At 56.2% G+C, this 8,011-nt stretch overlaps 1 protein-coding gene across 1 annotated transcript; it reads right to left on the reverse strand.

Moving 5' to 3' along the window:
- Positions 1–1,868: 1,868 nt before the first annotated feature.
- EDN2 (endothelin 2) lies at positions 1,869–7,049 on the reverse strand. Its single transcript, XM_039729263.1, has 5 exons — positions 6,899–7,049; positions 6,483–6,615; positions 5,288–5,407; positions 4,334–4,438; positions 1,869–3,622 (listed from the first exon to the last, which is right to left on the reverse strand). The coding sequence occupies exons 1-5, from the start codon at positions 6,954–6,956 to the stop codon at positions 3,511–3,513; spliced, it is 528 nt and encodes a 175-aa protein (XP_039585197.1). The 5' UTR covers positions 6,957–7,049; the 3' UTR covers positions 1,869–3,510.
- Positions 7,050–8,011: the final 962 nt, after the last annotated feature.

Genomic DNA, 8,011 nt, shown 5'->3' on the forward strand with positions numbered 1-8,011 from the left:
TCTTCAGCATCTTCTTCCCTCGGGTGTTCCCTAATTAGGGCTGGTAATTAGATCTGTGCCCAAGGCTTTGCTCAGAGGTTGGCATCAGTCCAGCCCCACCAGGGGCTCCTGCCAGGCTCAGGTTGTCCCTCAGTCCTTGGTGGCACTGAGGGGCATTGTAGGACATCCCAGCAAGGAGCTCTGCTGAGCTTTTGGGATCAGGGCACTTTTTAGGATTTCTTTCTCTGTTTCTCAATGCTGGGTCCAAAGTTTCCCCACTTGAATGTGGGGGAACCTCCCTGGAATATTTCCTGTTATTCCTATGTCAAAATGTCCTCTGTTAATTGATCTTAAGGCCCAAAAAACTCTCAGCCCCGCCCCCCTCAATGATTATTTCAGATTTCCCTCTTTGCTCCAAGACCCGGCACTGTGGCAGAGCTGGAGAGCATCTCCTGTGGTCCCACCTCCCAAAATGTGGGGTTCCCCTGGTGCCTGGAGCTCTGAGCATCCCACACAGGGATATTTCCCCTCTGGGACCAAGATCTAGCCAAAGTTCCTTTGGGACTTCAGCAGAACAAATAAAATCCCAGGGCTGGCTCAGTGGGCATTGCAGAGATGGGGAAATGTCTCCTGGGAAATGCAGAAAATCCTCATTTTCCCCGTTCACACCACTGCAGTCAGCCCCAGCAGGGGCCGTGGAATGAACCAGAATGGAAACAATCCCAGGCCTGTTCTGGGGCTCAGCTGGGCAGAAGAGGGGAGAACTCCACCATGGATATTGTACATATCACATGGGGAATTTGCAGTGTTCCAAGGTTTTCCCCCCTTTACCTGTAATTCCAGCTCCTTTTTATCCTGTACCTTTACCATTAAATTTCCAGGAGCATTGATTTATTGTCACAGGAGCATATGAAGGACTCTGGTTTTCACACCAAGCCCTGGGGTGGAGGCTTGGCCATGGGAGAGGCAGCTCAATCAGGAAAATCAGGGAATCGGAAAGGCTGGGGCCCCTCCTGAGCCTTCAGCATCTTCACATCATCCTCTAGGTGATGGCCTTATAACTGAAATATTAATAATAACAATAATAATAGCAATAATAATAAATAATAACAGGATCCACCTAGATGGGATAATAATAATAGATGGGATAATCTGTTGAAGATAAGGAATGTTTAAGTCAGCCAGATGGTTTCTAGATGGGATAATAATAATAATAATAAATTATTAATTCTAGATGGGATAGTAATAATAATAAAATAAAAATAAAAATAGGATCCCTTCCCAGATCTAAAGCTCAGTCCCTGCCCTGCTGACCCTATAGCCACAGGGCTGGGAAGGACTGGACTCCACCATGGGCAAACACCACCAGGATCCCTCAGGATCCAAACTGGTCCCACATCCACAAACGGATCCCTTCACAGATCTAAAGCTCAGGGCTGGGAAGGACTGGACTCCACCATGGGCAAACACCACCAGGATCCCTCAGGATCCAAACTGGTCCCACATCCACAAACCTGGGGATAACTCCCCATCCCTGCTGCCAGAGAAATCCAGGAAGGAAGAAGGCGTTGGTTGAGGAGTGTTTGAGTCAGCCAGAAGGATTCTAGATGGGTTCACTTGGAACTGAAATGTGCCCAGGACCATTCCCAGCCTCCCAATTTCTTTTGGATTCCTTTCATCTCACCCACCACCCCCCAGCCACCAAATGAGGAAGGAAAGTACCACTGACTGTTGTCATTATTTATTACAAATTATACACTGAAAATTACTGTCTAAAAAAAATCAATAGATTTAAATAAATATACAGATTTCAGATGCTACATATGACAGGTGTGCAGTAAGTCACTCAAGGATGGGACATTACACACACGAGGAGACTGACAGAGTACTTTACAGCAGTATTTTTATTTTAAATTACTCACATTAAACCATGTGCAAAATTTCCTCTGGAACAAACCCTTTCAGGATTTTCTTCTTTTGGTTTTTTAGAGTGACTCCAACCTTCAGAAGGTCAAAGATTAAAACAGATTTTCTGCAGCTTTGGGGACCAAATGATTAATCTGCTGTTTCATCACAATACAATCAATTGGTCTTATTTTTCCCCTCTCTGGGGCTTAAAGCAAAATCAAGGAATTCTTTTTCTTGTCCATCGGGACTACACTTGCAACAGCCACAGATTTTGGTCCACCACCAACTTCTAGCAGCCCTTCCAAAGCTCCTGTGCAATCCTGGCGTGGGCAGCAGAGGGACCCAGCAGTGGAGAGCAGCTTTTTACCTGCCCTGCCCAGGTGACAGCCCTGGCTCTCTGCAGAGCTCAGTCTGCCCAGGCAAACAAAAGTGCATTTGTGGCACAGCTCCGGGGCCCTGGGGCTGCCTTGGCCTGCCAGGTTGGCTTCCAGGTCCTGGGCTCAGTGGTTTTCTCAAATTTTTCCTTCCCTCCCCTGGGCCAGCAGATCTGGGTTTAAACCTGAGCCTAAGCTCAGCAGGGCTGTGCTCTTTACAGCATCACAGGGGTTTGGGTTGGAAGGGACCTTAGAGATCAGCCAGTTCCAGCCCCTATTCCAACCAGCCCTTCTCTCCTCATTATTCCCAGCTGGCTGTCCCTCACCTGCTGCATTCCCTTTGCCCGGTGACCTGCCAGCCCTGAGTGCTCATTTACCGTCCAGAGCCCCACTCAGAGCTGACCTAAGCCAAGCAGCAAGCCAGGCTGTGTGTGCCCTCATCCAGCTGAGAGAAGGTTGGGATACTCAGGAGCTCAGTGCTCACTGAGGGTATGTCCAAGGAGCTGAGATGGGGTCACTGACCCACACCAGGGCTCTGCTCACCCTGCCCTGGCTGTGGGCCTGGGGGCTCCTGCACAAGCCCAGCCCCACAGCAGCCACACCCCAGGGTTTGAGGCCATCCCTGGGGTAACTGATCCTGCACCTCAGCCACAGCCAGGGCCTCGTGGAAATCCACCCCAGAGATTTCCCAGCCAGGGAGTGCCCCTGACTGCTCAGCTGGCTCCAGGTGCTGATGGAATAAACTCTAATACAAACTGCGAGCCTTGTCCACGGGCACTGACTGACAGGAGAAAATAGTGCAAAGGTGGGCTGGGGCTGAGGCAGCTCCTCCCTGACTGCAGAGAGTGGCCAAACCCCTCTGGATGGGCCAGGCTTGCACAGCTCCAGGCAGAGCAGCCCAGGGCAGTGTCGGGCTCGGTGCTGCCTGGTCCAGCCCTGCCCAGAACCCCTGGCTGAGCCCCTGCCGAGGGCTCCAGGGCACAGTCCAGCTGGTGCTGCTCCAGCACGACCCTCGCCTGATCCAAAAAGGCACAATTCAGCTCCAGGACACTTCTCTGACTGGATGGAGGGACAGTTTTTCCCTTTGCAGCGGTCCCTTGAGCGCTGGTTGATGCAGCAGGAACACAGAGACTTCCACCTCCTTCCCTTCCACTCACGGCCTTCCCTTCAGCTCTAACAACCGACAGCAGAGCTGGTGGCACCCACAGGACTCCAAATTCTTCTGGTGAGCTTGGTGTGCACCTGTCTCTTATCTCTTCTTCTTCCAGATGTTTTTCTCCCAAGGCAGAGCTGGTGGCTGTGTGTCCTTCCGTGAGTGCTGCTGGTGTTTGCTGGAGCGCGGGCTGGAGACCCTGAGGTCCCTGGGGACAGAAGGGACACTGTGGTCACTCTCCAGCCCATCTGCCCCCTACTCAGTACCCCATATTATCACATTTATCTACCCCTCACCACTGTTTGCTGGGAGGCAGGAGATGGGGAAGGAGGAGCAGAAATTGCTGTCCACAGCTGCCTTAAGGCACAGTGGAGCTCCATCCAACCCAACGAGGTGTCAGAGGATTCAAGGATGACCCAAAGTGCTGGCTCCCCAAATGTGTATTTCAGAAAGCGTCCCCATTGCCTCTGGTTTAATTGCCATCAATTAATGGATTTGCCACCTCCCTTTAGCTCAGTTACACTCCTGGAGTTGTTGTTTCTCCCTGCTGTGGGCTTAGAAAAGCTCTGTCCTTTGGTCCAAAGTTGCTGCCCCATAAATTATCTTCCTACACAACGCCATCTGCCTCTCCCTCCTCTGTCCATCATCCACCTGCCTGTCCCACAGAGGAACTCCCTGCCCCAACCAAGAATTACATTTTGTGTGGCACTGCCCCATTGGGAAGGGCACAGGCAGCCCTGGCTCCTCAGATGGAGCCTTCAGTGCCACAGAGAGCAGAAACAGCCAAGCCCCCTCGTTTAGAGGAGACGGGAGGAGGCAGAAGGTCAGATCCGAGTGGGAACTGCAGCCTGGGGCCACAACCACACATCTTGAAGTGCCATTGAGGAACGTTCAGAGTGGGTTTAGGTGCCCTGCTCACCTGAGAGCTCTCAGCAACCCACGATGGGGAGGCCTCGTGGCACCACTCTGCAGAGACCTCGCTGATGCTCCGGAGCTCATGGGCAGCTTCAGGCTCTGGAGGTACCTAAAGAGCAAGAGGAGAAGTCTCAGCCACCCACAGCCAGGCTGTGGGGAGCTCAGGGGGGGCCTGGCCCGGTGACAGACAGCTGAATGCACGGCTTTGAAGGGTTAATTGCAGCTATTTGGGAGCTATTCAGGGCTGATTTTGACTGCTATTCCCTCGTGCCAGAGCTCCTCTATTCACAGGCAAAATGAACGATTGGGGATTGTAACTATTGCCTGGAATTAATGACAGATATCCACAGCAGCTCCACCTCCCTTCAGCAGCGCTGCTGGAGCTGAACTGACACCCACATGCACCGTAAACAGAGGTGGCCACGGGACATCTGGGCTGAGTCCCAGCTTGGATCAGCCTGCTGTGCTCCCCTCTGAGCAATGCAGGGGACACTGGTGTCCCAAAAATCCACACCCTCACTTGTCCCCACTCCCAGGGTGCTGCCAGCTTTCCCTTCTGAGCAGGGGACACTGGTGTGCTAAAGCTCCACACTCTCACTTGTCCCCATACCCAGAGCACTGTCAGCTTTCCCTTCTGAGCAGGACACGCTGGTGTCCCAAAGCTCCACACTGTCACTTGTCCCATCCCCACCAGGTCCCCCTTCCCACCAGCACACCCAGAGCTTCCCCAGCCTCCTGGCAGCAGCAGCAGGGATGGAGGTGCCACTGCTGCCTCTCAGCTGCTGAAGGGACCCTTGTGCACCCAAACCACCGGTGACACCACCAGGGTTCTCGGGAGGGAGCGAAAAAAGCCACCAGACAAGTCCCAACTGCTGGCAAAGAGCCACCCCCAGGGAGCTCCTGAGCCCTGCCTGTCTCAGCCCCCTGAGCAGCCCCCCAGGGACACCCCCAGGCTTACCCAGGCCTGCCCTGGCAGAAGGTGGCACAGATGCTGTCCCTGGAGTGCGAGCACTCGCACCTGCCCGCGGACCTCTTGCGCCGCCTTGGCGGGCTGCCCAAGCCGTAGGGAGCGGTGTGCCTGGGAAAAACAAAGGAATTCAGCTATGCCACCAGCTTTTTATTGGCCAGCAGGTTTGTACCAGGGTGCTGGGAGGCAGCCAAGCCAGTGCCAGGATAATAAAAGACTCATCTACAGACAGAAGGTGAAAAGGTCACTGATAGGTCTGAGCTTTAAACTCCAGCCCCTCTCCCACCTATGGTGTTCCCCACCCCACCCTTCCCTGCCGGGATGGCCGCTCTGTGCTGGCTGGGAGCGGGAGTTTTCTCTCCTTGCAGGAGCCCAGGTGCCCTGCAAGGGTTGCCACACGGGCTGGGCGAGCTGGCGGCTCCCATGGGTGGCACAGCTCCTGAGCAGCAGGGCTGGCCCAGCCCAGCAGCCCTGGCACAGCTGAGGGGTCAGCGCTCTCCTTCCCCGCAGGTTTAACACACAGGACACTGCACAGCCCCAGGAGTCTCGGGGCCAGAGCAGGTTCTGGTGCTGCCAGCCTGCTCCCAGAGCTGCGAGCACGCTCCTGCTCCATCTCTGATGGCAATCTCCTCTCCCAGAGGCTGCAGGATTGGCAGCGACTCCAACTATTCCCCGAGCAAGCAGCGAGTTGTAAATGCATGTCAGCGAGCACGATTATAACCACACCTGAGCGCGTGTGTTGTGCTCCAGTGCGATGGCCATTGGTCTGAAAGCGCTGGGAAAGCTGCTCCAGCATTCCTGAGGGCAGGACTTGGCAGCCGCGGCCCGCAGTGCCAGCCCACCACTGTCTCATTAACAATACTGGCAGGCAGCAGCCAGGGTTACGCGTGCGAGCGGGGAGAGCAACTTTTCTGACTCGCAGCCACAACATCTCGGTGTTGCTGCGGGCTCGCAGAGGTGCAAACCTCAGGAAAAGCCGAGTCCGGGAGGAAGCAGCGCCCTGTGCGGGGGTTGGACAAGCACCTGAGCAGCAGCAGCACAGTTTGTCCCCTTCTGGGCTGGCCGGGCACCTCGGAGCAGGTGCTGCCAGAGCTGCAGAGCACCGGGAGCCTCTCCCACCCTCCTGCAGCAGAAGGTACAGCCCCTGCCCATCAGCAGAGCACCCCGAGCGCCGCGCTCTGCTCACCCAGGTGTGTTGACCCAGATGATGTCCAGGTGACAGAAGTAGATGCATTCCTTATCCAGCCAGCTGTTGCAGGAACATCGCTTGCTCCTCGGCCGCGCGGCCAGGTGCGACTCCGCCGGGGGATGGCCCAGACCTGCAGCGAGCAGCACAGGGAGGGAGCGATGAGCGGGGTCCGTGTGTCCCCCCTGAGGGTCCCGTCCGTGTGTCCCCCCTGCGGGTCGCGGCGATGTCGCGGTGCCGGCGGGACCCGCACAGCCCCGGGGGCTCCCCGGAGCGAGGGTCCCGCACCGCGCCCGAACTCTCCGCGTCCCCCCGGGCACCCCCGGCCCCCTCCCCGCGCCGAGGGGACGCAGGGGGTCCCCCCTCCCCTGCGGGCACCCCCGGGGCACCGAGCCCCGCTCCAGCCCGGGGCTCACCGGCTTCCAGCAGGGCGCAGAGGGCGAGCGCCAGCAGCACGGCGGGGTGGCTGCCCATGACCGCGGCTCTGCGCTGGCGGCTTTGGGGCTTCTGCTGGGCTTTTCCTCCTTTTCCTCCCGTGCCAGCTCTTCCAGCGGAGCCGCCGCGCTGCGTCTGGAGCCGGCGGGCGCCCGGCAGGTGCTTTATAGCCCCGGCCCGGCGCGTCACCCGCTCCGCCCCCGGGGAACGCCGGGCTCGCGTGGGGCGGGCGCGGACCCCCCGCTCCTCCCTGCAGGACTCCTCGCGTTCCTCTGCCTGGGCAGCTCCGGGGAGAAAGTGCCGGGGAGTGGGAAAAGTCCCCGGGGCGGGATGCGGTGAGGCGGGACCGTGTGCGGAGCGTGCCCCGAGCGGGGCTGGGGATGCGGGTGAGGCAGCGAGCACAGCGGGGGCTGCAGGCAGTGTCCCCCTGGGAGCCCCCCGCACCTCCCCCGGCCCCGGGGGATGCTTTAAACTGCACAAACTGGGCAGGATTCAAGATCAAAGTCAAGTTTTCACTTGAAATGTCTTAATTTAACTTGCTTTATTTTAATAAAAATGTAAATTGATAAGCTCCCTTGAAATTGCTGCTCAGTTGGTGCAACGACAGTCTTGGCTTTCTCTGTCTCTCCTCTATTTTTTCCTCTAAATCAACTTTAAGACTTTTGCTACTTTGAGCAATTAAAGTTTCTTGCAATAAACTGGCCGTGCACCATCTAATTTCGCTTCGGCATCCATGTGGCACATTCGGCATTATCTGCACATTTTTAGGATGCGAATCATGTGAAGCACAGTCACCTCCTGGCATGCACCAGGAGGAGTCAAAGCCTTTCACCTTGGCCGCGGTGTGTCAGGCAGAAGCAGGAAATTCCTCCGGGGAAGTGTTGTGTCCTGAGCATGCCAGGGATGGATCACAGCTTCCAGGCACCCTGAATTCCTTGGGACCACCAAGATCCAGCTTGGAATGGCAACTTCAGGCATGGCAAATCTCAGGCAAATCCTGTGAGCAGTTTGGAAAAGCGAAATCATTGATCCAGCTTGGCATGGCAGATTCAAGCATGGCAAATCTCAGGCAAATCCTGTGAGCAGTTTGGAAA

The sequence above is a fragment of the Passer montanus genome, unplaced genomic scaffold (genome assembly GCF_014805655.1).
Source record: "Passer montanus isolate IOZ18808 unplaced genomic scaffold, ASM1480565v1 scaffold68, whole genome shotgun sequence".
NCBI classification, from domain to species: Eukaryota; Metazoa; Chordata; class Aves; order Passeriformes; family Passeridae; genus Passer; species Passer montanus.